This window comes from Trypanosoma rangeli (assembly GCF_003719475.1).
Source record: "Trypanosoma rangeli strain AM80 chromosome Unknown Tra_15.4_contig_00028, whole genome shotgun sequence".
NCBI lineage: Eukaryota > Euglenozoa > Kinetoplastea > Trypanosomatida > Trypanosomatidae > Trypanosoma > Trypanosoma rangeli.
Genome location: NW_021705772.1, coordinates 1 through 21883, shown reverse-complemented (window position 1 = coordinate 21883; position 21883 = coordinate 1). Strand labels below are relative to the sequence as shown.

Here is a 21883-nt window from a genome sequence, read left to right as displayed (position 1 = left end):
TTTCCGCTTTACACCTCCATTTGACCTAAGCCGCCCCCCGCACACACCAAAAACAAGGAACAAATAGTGTATATACATGTATGTGTATATGCACTTGAATACTATGTACGCAAGCCGGATAAAACCAAAGCGAAAAGTGACAAATAAGCACACACGCAGACAAAGGGGTTGGTTCCCTCCGTCCAATAATATATTTGTGGAAGCAGAACACGGAGAACCTACGAAGAAGCCGTAACAAAAACTCATATGCACCTATACATACGGTACAGAGAGAGAAATTATAAAGTGCATGGAAAAGCAGCAAAATGACAACTACAAGAAAAATAGAGAGAAAGACAAAATTTAAGGGAAGTCTTACTCATGTTGTGTATGTGTGTGTGTCTGTGTTCCCCCCACCCCCTCTCCTCTTTTCCCTTCATTCTGCTTAGATGTTTTCATCTGTCCCTTTTATCTGGTTCTTTCTTTTGGAGTTCTCGTTTCCGTCTGTACCCCCTCACACACACATGTATGCAAATACATTAGGTATCTGTCATTCTTCCTTATCCCTCACGTTTTTTGTTTCTCGTGCGGTTTACGTTGTCTCCAAAAGGCGCCGACGGCATGTGACTCCTAGAACCTCTTTGCTCTGACCATTGTATGCAGCGTGAGCTTGTCTACATGCGCTCCACTTGGCCACATATACACACACTCGCATGTGCTATCTTGCCCCACCGCACGGCCTCCTTCTAGCTGTCTTGCGGGACATCCTTGGACGCACCACCACCACCACCACCACCACCACCAGCAGACGACGACGACGACGAGTTCCCAGTGGCAGCTGAGAATGAAGCACCCAGTGGTCCATCCTTGCCCTTGTCCCAGTACTTCGCAAAGTACGCCCATGAGTTGAGCAGCAACGAAACTGCCTTTCCCTCAGCAGAGTTGATTTGTTCCTCTGTAAGGTTGTTCAGTTCGCTCCATGCGTCTAACTCAATTTGCTTCTTCCCATCCGGGCCACCACCAGTCTGATGCAACCGCTTCAGCTTGTTAACACGCATGGCTACATCGAGCGCCGTCACTCCACTGTTGGCAGCTGTGTTGCTTGCGCTGCTGCTCTGCGTGCCCGGCGTCACCGGAGTCTCTGCAGTGGTGCAAAGAGGCAACGATAAGTGTAGACGACGAGTTTGATAATTTAAAGGCGTCAGAAAAGCAGCTGTTCCTGTTTTTCCTAGCATCGGCGTCTCTGAAGAGGCAGCAAAAAATGCGCAGCATGACAGTCGCTGTATCACGCCGTACGCGGGGCAATGACAAGCGTCAAGAAGTGCCACTACCCTTCTACCCTTTCGCATTTCCACACCCTTAATGCGTATCCTTTCTGTCTCTGTGATCTTGTCTTTTTCTTCTTTGTCTTGCTTAGGTGCAAGTCGAGTCAGTGCGCCACTCAGGCCTTCCTCTCACCAAGTTTTGTGTGTGTGTGTGTGTGTGTGTGTGTGTGTGTTATGTTTGCACGTATCCCTTCGACGCTTTGTTGTAATACAAACTCGATCACCGCGCGTGGATGTCGTGGGCAGTGCACGTCACTCACAGGATGGAAAGGCCAAGGCATGCCACGCCACGCCACGTAATGAAATGAACGTACGTGTATTTTGAAGAAACAAAATTAAAAAGAAAGGTTGGATTATTCACTCGTGTGTGTGAACTTACATGCATGGGCGCACTTGCAGGCATGTTTATCCCGCGTTGTGGGAAATATAAACTAACCAGTACACAATCACAGGAATGCTAAATTATATATATATATATATACTCCTTCTGTGTTGATGTGTGTGCCAAGACACGACCGGCGCCAGCACCATACGAGAGTCAACAAAATCAAAGCAATATTTTTTTTTTAAACAAAAAAAAAGCGTACGGGTCGTACAGGTGAGTATTTGTGTATCATTTCTTCGTTATTGCCATAACTCCACTCCTTTTCGCTATCGCTCGCCCTCTCGCATTCTTTCTTTTACTCTGTAGGTATATGTATGTATGCGCATATGTCTCTATGTTTTCATCACTTACGCTCCATGCCCCTAGAGCTTTGCCCTTCCTTTCTTCACCGCCATCTGTGAAAGTCAATTGGACTCGCGGCCCACCTCACCACTTACAACTCCCCTGAATGCGGCATTGCCTGTCACGTGGCCTTCCCACGCGTCGCTCGACTCATATTTCGTGTCGTTCCACTCTTTACCTTCCCCTAAGGGTCCTACAAATAGGCCTCAATGCTACGGATCATATCTTCACACTCCGCCTTCAACTGCGTCGCCATCGCCTGACGCGTCTCCTCGGAAACAGTATCAAGCGGCATAAATTCGTTTATACGCATAACTGTGAGGCGCACGCGATCGGACGCCTCGCCGCTCGCTGCGTTGGCGGAGTTCTCCTCCTTTACCCGCAGTCGCATTTGTACTGGGCGGTTTATGCGCATCTGCGCAATTCTAGTGACGAACATAGGGTCAGCCTCCTGCTGCTTCTTAAGTTCAGTGGCCTGCATACCAAAGAACTCAACGCCCGCCTCATTAAAGAGGGTAAGCCACATCTGGGACACGTTATCCGTGGCCTGGATGGAGACAAGGTAGCGCTGCGTAGGAACCACCTGCCGATCGCACTTCTCACAGCGGTAGCGGTCGCCCTGTGCACCTTCCAAGGTCACCTTCTTGTTGCAATTTGGGCACGCATCGTACCACTGTGCATCCTGCTTCAAATACACCGGCACGCAACGTACATCAATATAGTCTGCCTTAGGTCCCCGGCCGAGCCCCTCTGCGGCGATGTCGTCAAAATACTTTCGACCACGATTGTTCTCGCCGCCCACATTGGCGCCGTTCGCTATCCCCACAGAGGAGAGCGACGACACATCGCGTCCGCCAGTGGAGATGTACCAGTCAGAAAGTTTCTTGACATCCGGGATGTTTGGGTTCACGTCAAAGGCGGATTGAAATGTTGCGGAGAGCGTCACCCCATCAAAGCTGCCCACCTTCAGCTGGCGCATCGCTAGCACGGTGCCTGGCACGTACGTCCACCCCTTCGCCTGATCGTTCCACAGCGTCACTTCAACGGCCGCCGAACTGTCTCCCACCTTCACATTCCTTTTGACCAATTCCCGTCCTGTAGACTTCTGCGTAATAGAGCCCAGATCGTCCACAGACAGTACCACCGCCAACACATCCACGAGCGACCCCACCTCTCGCTGCTTGAGAATGTTGATGGGCACAAAGTTGTAGCGCTGCAGTGGAATTGCCGCGCTGCTGGTGTCGCGTGCCAAGGAAATCTGACTTGAGGCATCAAATGTCAGCTCGTAGTCATTGTTGACGTTGCTGAACTTTCGATTTGCATTCTTCACCTGACCACCGCTGAGGTAATATACCTGGCCGTTCACAATGAGCGGGTTGAACAGGTCCACGGCGTCGTTAAAGACTGTTGCACGAATAGAGGCAGATTCATCAATCAAGGTAAAGGAGAAAAGTTTACCCTGCGACGTCGGCTTATTCCACGTGCGCACATCCGACTTGTCTGTCACACGGGCCCGAATCCACCACTTTCCGCCCAAAAATGGGGTCAGGGAATCAATAGGTTGAATCTGCTGATTGCTCGGATGTTGCATGGCTTGCTCCTCTCAAGTTGCTTCCTCTCACCGTGTGTGTGTACATGCACGTGTTTGTGTATGTGTGTGTTAGCGTTGCGGGAAAAATAGAAGGATGAAAGCCTCTCGGTGGTGTAGAAGACGTCAGCAAACACACATAGACAGAGAAAAGACACAAAACAACACAATATATAAATAAAAAACAAGACGCATATGCCGTTCACCTAAAGCCCTGCAATGAGTGTAAACATCACTCGACGGTTTGTATGCGGCGAAACCTTGCCGCCCACATGCCGCCTCCACGCTCCCTGTGTGTGCCGGTGGGACCCGGTGCAGTCGTCAACGCTGCATCGCCCGTGCCAGTCGCAACCAGGGGCCTAAACAAATGTCCTTCTACCGCTACCGTGTTACACGAGGCAGAGGTTCGGCACATGGCTTTTAAAAGCCCACTTGTATTCCCTTCACTGCGACTCGGCGCCACGCGCTGCACGTACCGGGCGGTGAGACTGGCAATCCGTAGTTGCTTTTCCTGTCAAGCCCCGTTGAATGAGGCAGGTATCGTTAGACACCGTGTCACAAGAATCTCAAACAAAAGGCCCTCAGAAATATCGGTTCCCAGACATGCCTGTACGCTTCTCTTATGTATGAGCGACGTGCATGACCCTCCGTGACCGGCCGCACGGCACAGCAGAGTGAGAGAAAAAAGAAAGCTGCAGACTGTCAAAACTAGAAAAAGTAAAAGCAAAAGTGAGATAGAGAAAAATCGATAAAGAGAAGACGCCACGCATACAAGTGCCCCGTCTGAGCCACAGAAACTGCCTTGTTGGTTATTGTCACAGCATCACAAGATGTTTTTCCCCCTCGTCTAGTTCGTTATGAACATTACCGTTTCACTGCATTGAAGGAGTTGCATCAAAGAAACAAAACAACAACAAAAAAACAAATGCCTCCCACAAGGCACCGAACCGCACTTGAAGCGACATCTATCCATTGATCTATCTATCTACAAAAGGCACAGAGAGACTCAGTGCCTCAACCAGATATAACAACACAACGATCCTTTGGCAAATGCACAAAAAAAGGCTTCACATAATCTGTTCTCTATCTCTCTTCCTCAAAGACACGCAGACACAGAGAAGAGTGACAACACGAGAAAAGGAGCTACGTGTGGTTATTGCAGACCTGTCCAAACCTCCGTTCTGGATACACGTGGGTTGCTCAGTAGTTGTTTACACGCTTTATGGAGGGACCAACGACTGTTTGGTTAACGCGACTCGCAAAGCGGAGCGAATTCAGACTTTCCGCCATGTATTCCTCCTTGTCGGAGACTGTGACCAACATCAGCATTTTCCCGCCCTTAGCCCCAAGGTAATTCTGCAGCAGGTACGTTAACTTGCAGTTGCGCCACGGCGCAACACTACCAGAGTTGTTAAGGGCACGGATGCATTTCCCAAGATCCAGCAGACTACGGTTGATGTTGATGGTCTCCTTGAGCTGCTGTCCCTGTCCAGTCCCCGACTCGTTCATGCGCTCGCTACCCGCCAGGTCCACCAAACAGAGCGTCCCCTCACTACGCTGCCGTAAAAGTGCGTTTTCTCCCTCGATCCGCAAAACAAATACGCAGTGCGAACGAGAGGAATAATCGTTCAACAACGTTTTAGATGTGCTACGATTCTTTATGGCTGCTTTGTAGTGGCGCTGAAACTCCTCAAAGGAGCGGATACGCCGCTCCACAACGTTGCTGATACTGGTTGACCCAGTTTCGTTCTGATGTTTGATAGCGTGATAGTTCGGTTGAGCGGCGGCAGCCCCGCCGGGTTCGTACAGGGACGGCTCCTGTTGCAGGTCTCGAATAACATCGTTGTATATTTCGATGAAGTAGCAACTAAGATTGTACTTCCAGCCATCGGACTTTAACTCGTCCTGACGACGAAATATAGTGCGAAGGGCACGAGGGGTGATGCCACACTTCTGCTCGTCCAACACGTCTCCTTCCATGCAGTACGTTTTACCGGACCCCGTCTGGCCGTATGCAAAAATACAGACACGGTAGCCATCAATCGCACAGTTTACAAGCGGCTCCACATCGGCATAGACGGCCGCCTGTGTGGCGCTGCCATCAAAGACGCGATCATACGTAAACGTCTCCTTGGACTCCTGTGTGCCCGTGGAGGTCGCATTGTCCCGTGATTGATACAGACACAGCGTCCGCTGAGCCTCTTCGCCAGCCTGCGGAAAGACAAATCGACCATACAGCGTCTTTTGTTGTCCTCCCTGTATTTTTCGTCCCTTTGCCTCCGCACCCCTTCCCCCTGCTAGAACGGGGTTATGCGGTCCCTCCGTCAACAGGCTGATTGTGCTGCATGTAGAGATGGAAGGTTCACGACAGTTCTCAAAGGCGGGCAAAGCCTCATTATTGCCATTGCTACCACCGCCCTTGACACGACAGTACACACGAATCGTTCCTTTTAGTTCTTCACACTGTGAGTACAACGGTCGTCGAACAATCTCAGTTTCCTTTGATGCACGCTCAGCAGCCTCCTTCGCCCCGCGTATCTGCTCCAACTCCACCACCATCTCCCGCACCTCGCCAGAAAGGCCGTATGCGATATCTTGCATGACCCGCTCTCTCTCAAGCACATTATTCAGCTTTCCCTGCTCTTCTTCTGTCACCTGACGTTGTGTCTCCAGCGTCTTCTGCAGCTGCTCCAAGGCGTCAGACTGAATCACAATGTCTTCTTGAAGGCGTTCACGTGCCTGTACTAATTGAATACGACGTGCTTGCAACATTGTGATTTCCTCTGTGGCATGTTGCTTTTCTTCAAGCGCTGCATCTTTTCTACAATGCAGTTCTGCAAGCGCTTCAAGATGCTGACGCGTATGCGACTCACTCTCTGTGGCCACAGCTTCCAGCTCCAGTTCATGCGAGGCTATCATCCTTTCAATTGCGTCTAGCACCGCTTCGTTCTCCTGTGTCTTCTGTGCGTAGAGGTTGGCAAGCTGAAGTAGTTGCCGATGTACCACTGCCGTTTTACGTTGCCAGACCAAATCCATCGCTGTCGGCGGTGCAGGCAAAGGAGTGACTGGTGCAACACCCCCGTCACGAGCGCTCGCGGCACCACTACTGGCCAACGGCAGGCGCCGCACGGCGAATCTACCACTGCTGCTCTTCTGTGCAGGCGGAGGATTACCCTCATCGCTCTGCCGTGGCCGTTTCTGCGCCCGCTGCTGCATGTACAATGAGTCAAAGCAAAAATGCACAAGATTCCCAGACCACACTAAAGAAAACAACAGGCCAAAACGACTATCCCCCCCCCCACCCACTTTTTTTTTTGATAACAGTGCTGTGGCGATACCTACAAGCTCGCGTTAAAGGGAATGAAGCGTCACGGTGTGGCGTTTCACCTCCTTTTTTGTTCTTGTTGTGGGGCGTTCGTCTAGTTAGTAATGCGCCTGCACCGCAACAAGTAACTCCCTCACACCCAGAAAAAAAAAGAATTCATCACAGGTGAATACAGTCACTGACGTTCCTCTAAAGACATGCGTCCGTCACCCACATCCCAGTCAGTGTGCCTGACATGCAAGAAGCAATGACAAGATTCTAATCACACATGAGTACATAAAAATGTTAGAGGGGGAAGAAATGACAAAAAAAAATGGACTCTGTACATTGAATCAACGATGATGTTAGTTCTGTTTCACTTTCTCAGCGTGTCCGTGACTGTTTGCATATTCGCAGAGTTCACCCGCACCTTTCTTCAGTGGACGCTAAGGCATTGGCAACCGCTTGCACCTGTGTAAAATAAGTGAAGTGGAGCACGGAGCGCCATTTGGGCGCCTCGCAACGTTCTACATATATATATATATATATGCCATTTGTCATTCCTCCCTCCAACGTCTCTCCTACCCTCTTCTCTTTTCGGTTTCTTGGGGTTTGCAGTCCCCTTATTTTTTAAAATCAAAGTACATACTGGTATCTAGCTCTCTTTTTTTTTTTTTAATCTCTCTCTTCCCCCTCATCGGTGCTAGAGACGCTTGAAGACGATACTCTGTGTGTACCAAAAGTTGTCACCGCGGAAACTAGGTCTAAACACGGCGTCGCTTGGCTTCTTCACACGTGACTTTGGATCCTCCCTAGGATCAAAGGCGTTGTACGGATCCTCCCAGTAATCCATTGTGGTGGGTTTGTCATCTACGTAGCCGGCAGGCCGCCATGGTTTGTCTACTATGAAATGCCTAAATGTTTGTGGCACCGATTTGGGCACAAACGGCTTGGTCATCACATAACACATAGAGGCCCCCGTAACGGGGGATTCATCAAACGTGTAGCCACGACGCCCAACAGGTATGAATGGCGTTGCAGGCATACGACGGCGCCAAATATCACGGTCCTTCTTTGCGTTAATACGAGGTTGGTCATAGATGGTAGCAATGTATTCGTTGTCAACCGCGTTCAAAGTCAATCCTGGTGTCCCGTAGCTGCCCAATTTGCCAGGGGATGTTAATATCTGACGTGGCATTGACTTGGGAAAGGGTTGTGGTCCACGTGTCATGGGGTTGTCGGGCATATGAGGGTAGGGTTCCTTCTGAATCAAGCCGTAGTACGAGCCAAGTCCTTCCCCTTTCTGTGGCGGGCTAGCAAATACGAAGCCGGTAGAAGCTATGTTTTTCTTTCGACTCTCCAATGCTTCACGACGAGCCATGGTCTCCGGGTCAGCTCGGCGGTCGCCATTGTACATGTACTTGTACTCCTTGTCAAAGAGCGCATCAGGGTTGTGGCCTGTCTTTGGGAAGCAGGTGACGAAATTGACACCCTGTGCTCGCTCATCCACCGCATGCTTGTACCGGTCACCAACGCCCAAGTAGGAAGGTATTGAGAAGACCATTCCTCTGTGAGTGAACTCGGGTCTGCGTATGTATGGTGCCACCGCCACCCTACTTTGGAAAGCCTGCACAAGTCACTGTTACACAAAAACAAAAAAGAACACGACAAGGTTCCAATTTACAAGCAATAAATAAAAACAAATTACATCCACATCCACAGCAAAAGGAGTGCGTTACACATTTGGCACATGCCAACAATTCTTCACGCCTCGCATGGCAGGAATGGTACACGACCAAGGCATAAAGAGAGCCTTAATAATAACCCTTTCCAATGAGGCCGTAGGCGTGCGCTTGTCGGCTCCCATGATATTAAGGTTAAATACGGTGAGAGACAGAGCAATAAAACGGCAAAACAAACACAAAAAAACAACAACAACAACAACTTGGCAAATCAAAGCTGTGGAGCGTATCGATTGTCATCGGAGTTGTAGCACGTGAATGCCAACCACCGCTTCAGAGTGCAGGAAAAAAGAACCCACCCACCCACTGACGCAGCTCCCCTCCGCCTGGCAACCCATAAAACTACCATCCGCGTCAATGTCAGCAGGAACTACAGCGAAACCGGCGATGGAATCATCCTGGCAGACGGGGCTAGAAAGAATCAGGATACTCTCCGACGGCGGGGGACTTTTCCTGGCAAGACGGTAGGAAGAAACACTTATGGCCGCCGCCTGCGCGGCGTCAAAAAACCGTTTCATTGTTTCCTTGTGTCGATGTGACTGTACAACGATGGCAACAGCATCTTCAGCAGAATTTAGGGCGTGATGGAGCGTTGTTACAAAGGAATCAATCAAATCCACGTCATAGATACAGTCTGAGGCCAAAATGATATTGCATTCCCACTTCCGCAGACTTTCTCGGTTTCGCTCGTGCTCCGTCCAGTCAAGAATTTCAGCAACATATGGCGCATCCTCCTCCTCACTGCAGCAAAGAGAGTCATGCAACGGCTCTCTCGTCCTGATATAGGAGTGCAGGTTAAAGAGAATGTTTTCAACTAACTCCGGCTGGTAATCGGTGAGAACACATCTTTTGACCCTTTCCTTGTAGCTCAAGCATTGGTGGAGCATAAGTGGTGTTAGTCCAACGCCAGCGCCAAGTTCCAGGATTCGCAAATCACCTTCGCGGGGCAACAAAACAGGGACGGAGCTGGAGAGTTCCGTTAAAAGAAGTTGCACCAATACAAATGACGCTGGCCAAAGCGCAAGTCCCACATTCGTGAATTGCCCCGCGGCTAAGCGAACGGGCAGAAACGTTTTCGGTGTACACGGAGAGTAAAATGTCTTGTAGCACATGCTTGTCTGAAAATCACTGGGTGACGTCACAGAGAAATCAACATAAGCTTCCATGAGCTGAGAATCGATGAGATCCTCGTTCAGCGCCTCTGTCGCAAGCGGTGTGGCCTGCAACAGTTCCAGCTGTGTAATATAACACTTCAGAAACGCACGTATATTCGCTGTGCGCGGAGGAAATTTTTGCACAAGTGGATGCTTGACCAACATTGCAACACATAACTGCTGCGCCTGGGAACAGTACCACGGCATGCCAAATACCCTACAGTCGCCTTTGAAGGCTTCAAATGTTAGCTGCGGTGAGGCAGACTGAAGGAATAACAGTAGCGATACGGGCGGATGTGGCCCGTGCGTAGTGTATTGCATCTGACCCCACTTTTATCCACACTACAACTGTTTCACCCCTAACCCGTTGAACTCGTGTCTCCCTTTGTACAATTGATACCATATAGAAGATGGTTTTTAGAAAAAAAAATGTGGAACGAGGTTTAAAGGCCAATGGGCTGCACCAATGTCTGTGAGTTTTGGGCGTAGAGAGAAAAATCGTGACCCCAAGCGGGCACAGTTGTCTACAGGGCAAGAGGGAGAAGGGCACACGTACCCACACACAGATAGACAAACAGGCAAGAACCAAAGCAAATGAATAAAAAAAACACAGTAAGCACTTTTTTCTCTTCACAAAAACGGAATACCCAATGATTGTAAGCAACCTGAGCCTTGACTGACGAACCATCTGAAAGAAATAATGAAAATAAAATGAATTCCTCACACTTCCACGGAGATTGAACCTCTTCGTTTGCATGTGCTTCGTTCCTCTCTTCCCATTTAATACCCCTCATTCAATTCCTCCGGTTTCCGCTCTGTTAAATGGCGAATGGGAACCTCCACATGCACATAGTTGCGTTCCAGCCCCAGACTGAAGGCCGGAGCAGCCCTCATCACATCCAGCAGCCACCCCGGCGTCCGGTTGCTGTTCCAGCCGCTCTCAAACCCAATTTGGATCGCGGCAAAATCACTACTGCGGCGAGTTGTGCGATTGGCTAACAGCAACTCTGCAATCCGCTCGAGAAACGGTTCAACGCGGTGTAGCAGCGCCGAGAGAAGCACAACCACCCCCGTCGCAACCACCGATGGCATATTTCGCAGGGACAAGAATGCCTGAAAGAATGTGTTGTACCCACGCATGAGTCGACCGCCGAGCGGACTGTTGAGCAAAAGCATCGTGTTGTACGACGCTCCGTAAAAGATGCAGCAACGACGCGACAATTGCTGATCAATACGCGTATCGCATTCAAAAAAAAAAACATTCATTCCATATTTTATCGTATTACTGACGCGGCGGTTATGACGGCAGCAGCGCTAGTGGAATGCGTGCCGCCACAAGAATAGTCAACCATTTGGCTTCTGTAGACAGTCATAATTGCGCCGTAAATATGCAAAAACTTTTTATTGGGGAACAAATCCAGGCATTTCCCATTCACGCAGAATGACGTCCCCGCACTACATGCGGCGGATACGACTTCCCTAGAAGCTGCTCTGTGGCAAAAAAGTAAATACAGTTCACATTGTTCCTGCCTATTCCCCTTGCCTTGTGATACGCCCGAGGCCCATCCATCAATTCCTTCGTAGTTTTTGTCGACAAAGACAGCGTTGAAGTTAGAGAGGACGGAAACAACAAGAACAACAAATGAAGTGACCACAGCAAGTAGCACTATAGCATATGTGTATATGCATGGTAAGGTAGATACAGTAAAAAAAAAACAACACACACACAACAAAAAATATTATCTCTTCTGCCTGCTATGGCCTATTAAGCTCGGGTGTTGGTTGGGCTGGGAAAATCCATTTCACAGTGTCGTGTGGCCCCAACTCCCACCCCACCCCCTTCCTCTCCTGCCGCTTCCTTGCTGCTTTAATCGGTTAAGTTAAAAGCTGAGACGGGGAGTAATGGGAACCACGTTAGCATCACCCCCACACACCTCTTTCTCTTCCTCACTCGTTTCCCTTTTTACTTGCGTGACTTATGCTGCGAGCGGAATTCACGCAGGCGTGCCGTCTCCTTCTTCGCCTTCTTGAGTTGTCGCAGATACTCTTCCTCCTCGATGGCTGACTCGCGTTGACGCTGTAGACGCGTTCTCTTCTTCGCCTCCTCCTTCTTTTTCAGCATCGCGTCTGCCTTGTCTGTGAAGGCGTCAAGCAGAGCGGTGCGGCGCATGTCTCGCGGCTCCGGCGCGACGGTAACAGCACCGGCGATACGTTGCTGCAGCGCAGTGGTGCGCTCGAGCGGAATGAATTCCTCCTTCATATTAAACGGAAGCTGCAACTTTTGATTACGAGAGAGGAGGACCTTTGCGGTGTCCTTGTCAGCATGTTTGTCGGAATCCGCACCTTCATAGTTCTCGTCGCCCCGCTGGCGGCGTTTGATTTCGTGGTACTCTGAATCGCGTTTCGTGGCAAGTGGAACATTGTGTTCCCAACGCAGCTCTCGCATACTGCGCATTCCCACCCAGTCTGCGTCCACAAGGTTACGTTGTATAGAACAATACTTTGGTGGTTGCACTGTCTTCCATGCTCTGCAGAAAACAATGTCCGAGGGAAGTAGCTTATCCTCAAAGGTGGCGCGCACCAATCCGTTCTTTCCCTTGAAAGCTGCCTTTACAATACCACGAATGCCCGACACCGACTTGAGTTTTGCACCAACAAACTTGCTTGCCTCAATGTCACTGTTAAACATCCCCTTGACAAACACTGTGGTTTTCATAATTTTATGCGGTGCTCCCGTGAGTTTAAGCTTCTTCACAATGTTTGTAGCATTATCGTTTCCAAGCGTGTATCCAGTGCATGAAATGCGGAAGTTTGGAGATCGTTGATCCTTGACAGGGATAGCAATGAACCCCGTGTTAGTCGGCGCCACGGGCGCGTAAAAGGCAGCCACACAGTGCATATGCTGCGGTGTGTACTTCAAATAACGCACACGGCCGTTTGGGTCCTCTGTGGCAAAAATCGGCTGCGTCTGAAAGCGTCGCCATCCCATGGATAATAAAAGCGGGTCCTGGGCCTTGAGGATCTTTGGATACCAGCGGTGACGCTTCAGCCTAGCGTGGACAATCTGAAACTGATCCTCCCTCGCATTAACGCCACCGGCGATCATCGGTATGGTAGGATCGAATAGTCGCACAAACTCCACCGGAATGTTCTCAAGCACAAAGCGAATGTACAATCCACTGAAGTATCCAACGAGTTGAATTTTTTTCGCAACATCCTCACCCATCTCCTGTAACGCCGCATCGAGTCGTTGCTTCTTTTCCTCAACGACACGGGTGAGTTGGTGGTAGTGCGTGTACGTGTTGCTCCTATCGCCCATGTCGTACGACTCATCAAAGGCTTTTTTCTTCGCCATTTTCTTCTGCAAAAGGCGCTCCTGTTCTTCGGTCAGCGTCCTACCCTCCAATACAGCCACCTCCTCCTCAGCATTCTCATTATTATTATTATTATTAGAATTCCTCGTGCCGTCCCCATCAGCGCGGCTGTGGTGTGGGTCGTAGAACTGGATGGCACCGTCATCGTCATTTCGCAGAGAAGGGGCCACTCCAGAAGCAGCAGCTGAGGTGGTTGGCTTTGTCGCTGCCTGCCGCGGCGCCAAAAAAGTTGATACGAGTTCGTCCAGTTCCGTGTCAGCGAAGACCGATTTGTGCACCGCCGCGTCATCTTCGGCGAGAATGTCATAGTCACCGCCATCACTGTCATTATCGTGCAGTTCCCTCTTTTTATTTGCCTTCGAGCCATCACGAAAATGTGTCGTATCGGATGGCCAGAATGCCCCCCACGCGGGCGCCAATGACGACCCATGACCCACGGCTGCTAATGCGTCCAATTGCTGTCGCCCACGCTTCTCCATCTCCTCCTCTTCCTTCCACTCCGCATCACCGTTGGAGTGATCCTCACATCCATCATCTGGTTGCACGCTGGAGAAAGTGTGTGACTTCTCACCACGGACAATGGCGTCAAACTCTTCGTCCTCGCTCTCGTAGCCCTTGCTCGCCTCGCTCTCCGGGGACTCCTCCTCGCCATCCTCGTTGTTCCCCTCCGCATTCGCCGAATAACTCCAGTCCCCTGTGACAAAGAGATTCTTCAGGCGACGGATCAGCGTGGCATCAGACCAATCATGACGCACAACATTCTCTCGGACGGCGTCAGGCGCATTACGGCCACGTGGCGCAAGACCGTCAACCACATCAGCGGCATCATCATCCTCCTCCTCATCCTGTGGACCGTACAGAGACAAGTCATTTCGAAACATACGGCCCTCCACATCTTTATTGCCACCACCACCACCACCACTACTACTACTACTACTGCTATCGTCATCGTCATCATCATCATCTGAAGGCGTCTCCACCTCGTCCATCTCAAGCTCCATCGTGTCCTCGTCACGAAATACCACAGGACGACGAACGACATCCAAAGCAGCAGCAGCGGCATCCATAGGCTTCGCACGTTGCAATTCTCTTAGGTACTGCAACCCCTCACCAGAGCGTTCAATCATCCCTTTCTCTGCATCTTCCTGAATGTAGATGGCGTCATCATCGTACATCACCCCGCTAACATTGCAGTAGGGGGCATAGATACGTTTTTGCTTCATGCTAAGATGACGCATCTTGTGCCCCTGTGAAGTGCCACGACCGACGTCATCCATGGCACAGGGGTCCTCTTGTTTAGAGATGTGTGCAATCGGAAAATCCCCCAAGCCAGGAATGTGTACAACTTGTTGCGGTTTCAGCGGTTTACCACGTGCGTAGCCGTAAAAAGCGATGGTGCGGCTGCAGTTTGCATCCTCCACAATGTTTTGTGGGGCTGTGATATCCTCATAGCGATCAATCAATATACAGCTGTGTGTGTTGCGCCAGTACTGTATCTTGGGTTCCACGCAAATAAGGAGTCGGTGCAGCTTCAAAACGTCTGTAGAACGATACATACCACGCACCATGGGTGCCAAGCACAGCAATTTAGCACCAGCTGCCACTTCATGCCAAAAACGATGTCGAAGAAACTTCTTCCGCTTCTTAAGTGCCTTACCAGTCTTGAGTTGATCAAGGTGGGACACTACTCCAAACATGCGGGGAAACCCATGAACCTGTGCAATATTGAGAAACTCAAATGTCTCCATCTCAAAGCCAAAGCTGCCGTCAACCATAAGCAAGACGAGATCCGCCACCTTGGCGACGTCGCACATCGCCGTGAGTGTGTTCGGACATTCAATAAATGTCACACGACGACTGCGACCTGCCACCACTGTGATAGGGCCCCGCACTGCCTGTACATTGCGGTTGCTGTAGAACTTGACCATGGATCGAATCAAGGTTGACTTTCCAACACCGGGAGGGCCCACCACAGCAACGAGCAGCGGTGGCTCCGAGACAATGTGGTGAAGCGTCTTATCCACCACAGGTACATGCAACGCCGTCTCGCGCTTCTCAAGACTTCGAAGAAGCTTTTGTCCTTTGCGACTAGCTGATGTCGGGCCCTGAAATGCCTTCCTGTTGCCATCACGGTTTGGCTCAAGCTCTATGCCTGCCTTCTTCTTGCGAAATTCTTCCTTCTTTACAGCCTTGCTGCCCACCACCCGGACCTTGTGGCTCTTGTTCTTCTTCTCTTTGTCTCCCTCCATTGCACGGCCAGCGTCCGTCCACCTATAGCTTTCCTCCACCTCCCTTTTTTCCTTCTAGCCTCTTGGTTGGCGTCTCCTGCAATATGCTCCTACGACTACTTCCACAACCACAAGGGTTTGTAGTCTTACGGGTCTTTGCAAAACACACACAAAGAAAGAAAAAGAAATCAAAACAAAACAAAAAAAAATCTCAAAAAAAAGGTATTACCCGCAACATACTCTACTCATAGCCATTCAGTCGTTCATCTTTCCCAAAACAGAGTATCACGCGGCTGTGCCCCGCGCCCCTAGCTGGTAGTTGTAGTCCGTCTATTACACCCGCGTGGCACACAAGCGCACAAAGTCATCATCAAAGAGAGAAGGTGGGGTACTATGACACACATGCCATAACACATTCTGCAGTACGCCACGGTGAAACGGGTTCTTTCTGCCCACGTAGACATCGTGCAGGCGTTCCCGTGTCGTCTGCTCAATCGCAAGAGCATACACCACGGAAAAGCAGACGAATGCCACCGAGACAAACAAAAATAACAGCACCAACGCCAAGGTAAAACAGGTTCCAAGCTGCAACGTGGAGAGGGAGAATGCGGTGTGGTAAAGTTCCAACAGCAGACACACTCCAGGGAACAACGACACAAAAACGGCAGTAATAAGAAAAAGCAGAAAAAATCGTACATTTCGACGCCCCACGCAAACCCCAATCACAGAGCAGTGGTGATCGTGCTCTTCGACACACAGGCCGCAAAGATAGCAGTGTGCCGCCCTCATGGGACGATAAATTTCACACGTCGAGCACCATTTTCTTTCCACTGGCTGACCTTCCACTGACTCCCACTGGCTCTCACGTTGTTTTGCCTCAATGTCTTTAAGAGTCAGCGCACCCGTGCAGCTGTCACTACTTTCTAGGTATGCAGGACGCACGAAACCAGGATCAGTGTAAACGCAACGCAACATCATAGCCACACATAGTACAAGACCAAAACTCTCATAGCAGAGCATGTGCCACAGCCACTCGTCGTCAAGTGTTCGGACGCAAAGTACAAGCGCAGTATACAAAAATGCAAAAAGGCTGAGTACGACGGAATACGAGACGGATGTTTTTGGAACAGGTATATTCATGGGTCGACAGCACGGTAGCTGCTTACGAAAAATTTGCACGTTCCCTATTCTCGCAATCGGCTTAGTTCCAAAGACAATGTACTCCAATACGTGAACCAAAGGGTAGAGAAACGAAAATCTCTCAGAAAAGGCTTGTATGCGGCGCGCTACAAAAGCCTGCCTTGTTTCACCGCTCATGGTTGTTGGCATTTCTTTTTGGTGCTGCTCCGCAACACCCGCAATCAGCATGGAAAGCTGTGTCGTGGCGGAGCATCCACCCGACTCCTCCACCTCGGGTGAGAAACAAACTTCGCCTTCACTTTTATCCGCGACTACACCTGGGTCGTTTGAAAGAAGTGGCACTGACGGATTGCGTAGATCAATCACAGCGTGGCAAACATGACACTGAATGCCGTATACAGCCTTACTAAGGCAATCGAAGGTGACACTGTTGCTGCATATGGGACACAACACGGTATACACACGACCCACAACAGGGACGGTTCCGACAGGCATGCGTGCTATTCACTGCACCGCTCCCCTGCGCAAGTACCCTTGCCGTCTTGAGTGCTTCGTGGATCAAAGCAGAACTTAGCAAAAACTTTAAATGACAGGGGAAATAAAAAAAAAAGGAAAACAAAATCACATTAAAAATATTTTGTATCTTAAAAAAAGATAAGATTAACAACACAAATAATCAACATATCTATCGATCTCTCTCTCTCCATATATATATATATATATAGAGAGAGAGAGAAGTGGGTGAGAGAAAAAAAGAGAGGTGCCACATTTGCATCCACATCATCCCCTCTTTCCCTGATCAACACCAACAGAATAGGGGATGACATTTATCGCCCATAACACATGTGCACGCACGCACGCATATTATGCGTGCTCATCAGTCACAGAGAAAGCATAGCCCTTTACTTGCCTTCCCACAGGCACATAGCTCGCCCCGTAATGTATGTTCCTTCTTACGTCCCGTTGCATGACACTTGGCATCCATCATACCTATAGCAGCCGGCACAAATTGTGCATGACAGGATGGGCAGACCACACCCGACACAACATGAACAAAGAACACGCCCGCACCACAGCAAGGGCAAGCTACGACTGCAGATGCTCTTGTGGAGACGGGTTTTCCAGAGGCAAGCTGCTGTCGCTGACCTGATTCGCGACCAAAAGGTGGTTCCCAATGATGGTCTGTCTCATTGCTTGTTGGGTGGTGAATAGTCGCCTTATCCTCCTCGTCATCTGATATGTCGAACTCCGCAAAAAGCTGCATTAGAGTTCGTCGGCTTACACTCCGTTTTTTCCTCTGCGCAGTATTTCGTTCTGCGTTCAGGCTACAGTTTACACGCTCTTGATCATTACCTAACCGAGATGCCTGACGATTCCCAGCTTCACCCGCGTGGTCATCATCGCTGCTAGAAAAATCAAGAGTAGGGAGTGGCGTCGTTCGTTTTTCAGGTGGCTTCGTCCTGCGGGAAGTCGCCAAAGTTTCAGAAGGCGTAGGATTATCATGCGTCACACATTCAGCAAAAATGTCGGGCGGCAGCGGGATTTCAAACAAGCTATTATCTGCAACGAGACACTTACTCTCCCGTTGCCCACTTTTGCAGTTGCCAGAGAGTGAAGACTGGGCAAAGGCAGGAAAAGGTGGTGGGGGAGGTGGTGGTGCCGTGGGTGTAGTGAACCACGACGAAGATGCTGTTGGCGGTGATGCTCCTTGCGTTGCTGCCTCGTGTGCCGCCGTTGACTGGAGGGCTGCCAGTGTAGCCTCGAAGCTTTGCTGCAGAACCTGAAAGGCCTCATGTGCACCGGGCTGTGTGTTCTTGTCCGGATGAAGACGCAACGCTAGCGCCTTGTACGTCCGTTTCAGCGCGGACTCCGCCATCACGCCGTCAACGCCAAAGAGCCGCACTGCATCCCTGCCAGTAAACAATACGTAAGACACGAGCGCTTCGCCGGATAACTCACTGGTTACTACCATGTAGACCTCAGCAGCAAAACGTCAGCACCTATATGTATATATGTATCTTCACCCTCCCTCCAGCACTGTTGCCACGGCAGCAACAGTAAAAACGCAACGGCTGTTGCTGCAGACCACTCAACACAAGACACCCTTTAATCTCTTTCACTGGATAAACGTCGAACAGTAAAGGAAGTGTGGAGGAGAAGAAATCAATCAATGCGATAAAAAAGAAGAAGATAATGAAGCAAGGCAATGAACAACAGAATGATTTGCACACACTTCCTTCATCCTGCTTCAATAGTAGAATTATAACATACAACAAACAACACTCACCCCTTTCCAGATGGTTTTGCTGCTGCATTTAATGTGAGCTTCGGTTTTCATTTCTCTATGAGGCCCACGCGGCAAAGACAGCGCCGCAAGTGGACGCACCACACAACCAAGACACGCAGTACCCATTCCCCCCAATCTGCAAAAACGGATATGATGCCATTTTTAGCTTCCCCTTTACTGCCGCACTTCATATATATTTATCTTGTTTTTGCCGCACTGCATAGGGTATGAATGGGTTCCAAAAAAGGGGGAAAAATACAATTCAGTCCATTCAGTAACGCACGACGTTCGCTTGTGTTGACTCGCGCTTCTGGATCTCCGCAACTGCCTGCATCAACCCGCCATACGGCACAACATACAAGATAGAGATGGGAATATCATTCTCCGGCTGACCATCGTACTGCGGGCGACAACGGTAGGCCACAGTGGCGATGCGCTTGTCTCGATAGTCGTAAATAATTGAGTCCTCCTCGCGCCAAAATACATACTGGCACATGTCAAACTCCTCCTGCCGCGCTGCGTTCTGGCCACGCTTCTTCTTGCGCGGAGGATCCTGCCTGGCCTCTGTTGGCGTTCGTGTCGTCACAGGGGCATCCACCGCTCGCTGTATCTTTGACAGCAGCGCAAACATGCATGGGAATGTCGCCCGGACTGTCGCGTGCGCGTCGTCGCCAGTCTTTTTCTTCATGTTACTCTTTAAACTAAACGCGGTCTCGACGCGTTCCATCATGTCGTTTAGGATGTGAGACGTCAACTCCAGCGGAACATTGCGAATGTACTCTCCAACTAGCAGCACACACTTCGAACCCCCCGTCGCATCGTCGACGGAGTTCAAAATGTCGGTTGGGAGAATACCCGGGGCGACGGTGCGCCAGATGCCACTCGTAAGCATCGTGAGCAGCGAGTCTAGCCGGTCGTCGTGTGCCAGATCAAGAACACTCGCTATGCCATAAATTTCCTCCTCCTCCTCTTCCTGCCCCTGCTCCTCTGCTTCATCCGTGTCATCACCCACAATTTTCACGACGGATGTAAAGGGGCTTGCTAGCAGCGCAGCACCCAATGCATCGCGGTCCACTTCATTCATCTTGTCCGGACAGAGCTGATCCATCAGGTGCATGATTCCATTCACATCGCGTGACATCTCGTACACGCCAAAGACCACATTGATAAGACTGGCATTATCCCCATCATCGCCATCGCTGCTGTCATCATCGTCGTTGCTGCTGCTGTCCATCATCACGGGAGTGCTGTCGTCAGTGTTGTCCCTCGGCGTGCCGGCCGGTGAAGAAACATTCCCGTCGTCCCCCATCTCACTGCTCTCAAACTCATCGCTGCTGCAACTTTGCTGCTCCGCCACTCCGTCGCCGTAGTCTTCAACAGCAAGAGGAAACATGATGGCCGGCTCACGGTGGCGCTTTGGCATCCCTCAAACTCACTAAAGAAAAAAGAGACAGTCCCCCACCTCCGCAGATGTTGCTCCTTCGCCCTATTCCTTACAAGACGCATTGGCGGCGTGAATCACACACATCGACAAAAAAAAAGAAGAAAAATTGGAAAAATACAAAGATACACCTTACGCAACGTAAAAATACTTAAGACCACAAACCACCAACAGGAGCTGCAACACAAACACAAAACTCCTCTACACCCTTTTCCACATACGCAGATTCTGTTGTAGCAAACATAAATGATGTTTAATATATGTGTATATATTATCATTTTTGCCCCAATCACTGCGGTTATTGAAGGTTCTATAAAATGTATACACGAGACAACAACAAACACATAGGAAAAAAAAAACATGTCTCCACAACACATCACCACCGCCGCGAAATAACGATATGCATGCAATGACATGTACGCGCTACCAAAGACAGAGAGATGGAAACAGGGTAGGAAGAAAAAAGGCAAGGCCACCAATAGCAGCGACAACACTTTGCCAACCAGAGTACCCTTACTTTTTTTTTTTGTTAGATCACCGCCTCCCCAGTCTCAAACTCTTCATTTGCGTTTAACCTCCACATTCACTCGTGACATTTTCATTCATATGCGGGAATACATTATTTTCCTTAAAAGAAGTGGTTTCTGCCCCATTGGTTTCTTGGCTCGTACGTTTTTCCCAACGCTTCTCTCGCCCCTTAGCAAAACCAATACACGCCAAAAGCTACCAGTCGTCATCCATGCGCTTACGTGCAAATGTGATATTGCTCTTCGCTTCCACCCCCTGCGATGCCAGCTGCGAAAGAATATCACGCACTGTCTCATCCGATACGGGTGGCTGTAGCTTGCCCTGGCGCACTGACTGAATGATGTAACTTTCAACCGCATGCGCCCTCTCCGCCTTCACTTGCTCAATCCGCTTCAACCGTTCCCGCCCCTCCGCCGTCACAAACGCCCGCAATAGGCCCTCCTTCTGCTCATTCATCGCTTCCGCTCGCTCTTGCTGCGCCTGCTGCTTCATGAGCATCTGCTGCGCCTGCTCCTCGCTGATAGGGACACGCGACATGAGCTTGAAACAAACCGTCTCACCTCAAACTGAAAAAAAACCTGATTTGGCTGCCTTCTGGAACAGGTGCCAAAACGGAAAAACAACAACAACAAACGACAGTCAAAATAGAAAGCAAAAAGAATATTCAGCAACTGCAGAGTTCAATCGAAATAGCGAAAGTGGGAGCATAACCACACCTCCCCCTCAAGCGCAGCAGCACGCCCAAACTCCTCAACTCAGCACACAGAAAACAGCAATTCAAAAAAAAAAAGGTTATGCATTATAAGACGAAGCGAAAAAAAAAAGAATACGATTATCCCGTCACAACCATCTCTCCATTTCACGCACAGTTCTTGCAAAAAAAAAAAGAACAAAGGAAAACAAAGAAGCCCATGTGTAATGAATGCGGCAGCAAAAAGCTGTCGCCCTTGTCCGTCAGCGGAACAGGTACAGATCCGATCATGCCCCCATTAGAGTGAGTTCGCCTCGTCCTGCCCGCATCAGCAGACGCATGCGTACGTGCAATGCTGGAGTCATTCCTTTCCGC

The 21883-nt window shown here is 49.9% G+C and overlaps 12 protein-coding genes across 12 annotated transcripts, besides 13 other annotated features; 1 reads left to right on the top strand and 11 right to left on the bottom strand.

Annotated features, from left to right (window-relative positions):
- Positions 1-361: 361 nt before the first annotated feature.
- Positions 362-387: a microsatellite.
- A 338-nt stretch (positions 388-725) lies between these two features.
- TraAM80_01392 (putative mitochondrial RNA binding complex 1 subunit) lies at positions 726-1328 on the bottom strand (the record flags this gene model as incomplete). The annotated part of the gene is made up of 1 exon (XM_029378438.1): positions 726-1328. The coding sequence occupies one exon, from the start codon at positions 1326-1328 to the stop codon at positions 726-728; it is 603 nt and encodes a 200-aa protein (XP_029241707.1).
- Positions 1329-1444: 116 nt separating this feature from the next.
- Positions 1445-1477: a microsatellite.
- A 98-nt stretch (positions 1478-1575) lies between these two features.
- Positions 1576-1601: a microsatellite.
- A 166-nt stretch (positions 1602-1767) lies between these two features.
- Positions 1768-1785: a microsatellite.
- Positions 1786-2224: 439 nt separating this feature from the next.
- Positions 2225-3622, bottom strand: TraAM80_01391 (putative replication factor A, 51kDa subunit; the record flags this gene model as incomplete). The annotated part of the gene is made up of 1 exon (XM_029378437.1): positions 2225-3622. One exon carries the CDS (start codon positions 3620-3622, stop codon positions 2225-2227), a length of 1398 nt encoding a protein of 465 aa, XP_029241706.1.
- A 32-nt stretch (positions 3623-3654) lies between these two features.
- Positions 3655-3692: a microsatellite.
- A 175-nt stretch (positions 3693-3867) lies between these two features.
- Positions 3868-4272, top strand: TraAM80_01390 (uncharacterized protein; the record flags this gene model as incomplete). The annotated part of the gene is made up of 1 exon (XM_029378436.1): positions 3868-4272. The coding sequence occupies one exon, from the start codon at positions 3868-3870 to the stop codon at positions 4270-4272; it is 405 nt and encodes a 134-aa protein (XP_029241705.1).
- A 248-nt stretch (positions 4273-4520) lies between these two features.
- Positions 4521-4544: a microsatellite.
- A 38-nt stretch (positions 4545-4582) lies between these two features.
- Positions 4583-4607: a microsatellite.
- Positions 4608-4819: 212 nt separating this feature from the next.
- Positions 4820-6835, bottom strand: TraAM80_01389 (putative C-terminal motor kinesin; the record flags this gene model as incomplete). The annotated part of the gene is made up of 1 exon (XM_029378435.1): positions 4820-6835. One exon carries the CDS (start codon positions 6833-6835, stop codon positions 4820-4822), a length of 2016 nt encoding a protein of 671 aa, XP_029241704.1.
- A 616-nt stretch (positions 6836-7451) lies between these two features.
- Positions 7452-7472: a microsatellite.
- A 154-nt stretch (positions 7473-7626) lies between these two features.
- TraAM80_01388 (uncharacterized protein) lies at positions 7627-8487 on the bottom strand (the record flags this gene model as incomplete). The annotated part of the gene is made up of 1 exon (XM_029378434.1): positions 7627-8487. The coding sequence occupies one exon, from the start codon at positions 8485-8487 to the stop codon at positions 7627-7629; it is 861 nt and encodes a 286-aa protein (XP_029241703.1).
- A 335-nt stretch (positions 8488-8822) lies between these two features.
- Positions 8823-8868: a microsatellite.
- Positions 8869-8901: 33 nt separating this feature from the next.
- Positions 8902-10140, bottom strand: TraAM80_01387 (uncharacterized protein; the record flags this gene model as incomplete). Its single annotated transcript, XM_029378433.1, has 1 exon — positions 8902-10140. One exon carries the CDS (start codon positions 10138-10140, stop codon positions 8902-8904), a length of 1239 nt encoding a protein of 412 aa, XP_029241702.1.
- A 459-nt stretch (positions 10141-10599) lies between these two features.
- On the bottom strand, positions 10600-11085 carry TraAM80_01386 (uncharacterized protein; the record flags this gene model as incomplete). Its single annotated transcript, XM_029378432.1, has 1 exon — positions 10600-11085. One exon carries the CDS (start codon positions 11083-11085, stop codon positions 10600-10602), a length of 486 nt encoding a protein of 161 aa, XP_029241701.1.
- Positions 11086-11782: 697 nt separating this feature from the next.
- Positions 11783-15442, bottom strand: TraAM80_01385 (ribosome biogenesis protein BMS1; the record flags this gene model as incomplete). The annotated part of the gene is made up of 1 exon (XM_029378431.1): positions 11783-15442. The coding sequence occupies one exon, from the start codon at positions 15440-15442 to the stop codon at positions 11783-11785; it is 3660 nt and encodes a 1219-aa protein (XP_029241700.1).
- Positions 15443-15581: 139 nt separating this feature from the next.
- Positions 15582-15642: a microsatellite.
- A 112-nt stretch (positions 15643-15754) lies between these two features.
- Positions 15755-17056, bottom strand: TraAM80_01384 (S-acyltransferase; the record flags this gene model as incomplete). Its single annotated transcript, XM_029378430.1, has 1 exon — positions 15755-17056. The coding sequence occupies one exon, from the start codon at positions 17054-17056 to the stop codon at positions 15755-15757; it is 1302 nt and encodes a 433-aa protein (XP_029241699.1).
- Positions 17057-17243: 187 nt separating this feature from the next.
- Positions 17244-17266: a microsatellite.
- Positions 17267-17285: a microsatellite.
- Positions 17285-17321: a microsatellite.
- Positions 17322-17438: 117 nt separating this feature from the next.
- TraAM80_01383 (uncharacterized protein) lies at positions 17439-18533 on the bottom strand (the record flags this gene model as incomplete). The annotated part of the gene is made up of 1 exon (XM_029378429.1): positions 17439-18533. One exon carries the CDS (start codon positions 18531-18533, stop codon positions 17439-17441), a length of 1095 nt encoding a protein of 364 aa, XP_029241698.1.
- A 586-nt stretch (positions 18534-19119) lies between these two features.
- Positions 19120-20271, bottom strand: TraAM80_01382 (uncharacterized protein; the record flags this gene model as incomplete). Its single annotated transcript, XM_029378428.1, has 1 exon — positions 19120-20271. One exon carries the CDS (start codon positions 20269-20271, stop codon positions 19120-19122), a length of 1152 nt encoding a protein of 383 aa, XP_029241697.1.
- A 741-nt stretch (positions 20272-21012) lies between these two features.
- Positions 21013-21354, bottom strand: TraAM80_01381 (programmed cell death protein 5; the record flags this gene model as incomplete). Its single annotated transcript, XM_029378427.1, has 1 exon — positions 21013-21354. One exon carries the CDS (start codon positions 21352-21354, stop codon positions 21013-21015), a length of 342 nt encoding a protein of 113 aa, XP_029241696.1.
- Positions 21355-21883: the final 529 nt, after the last annotated feature.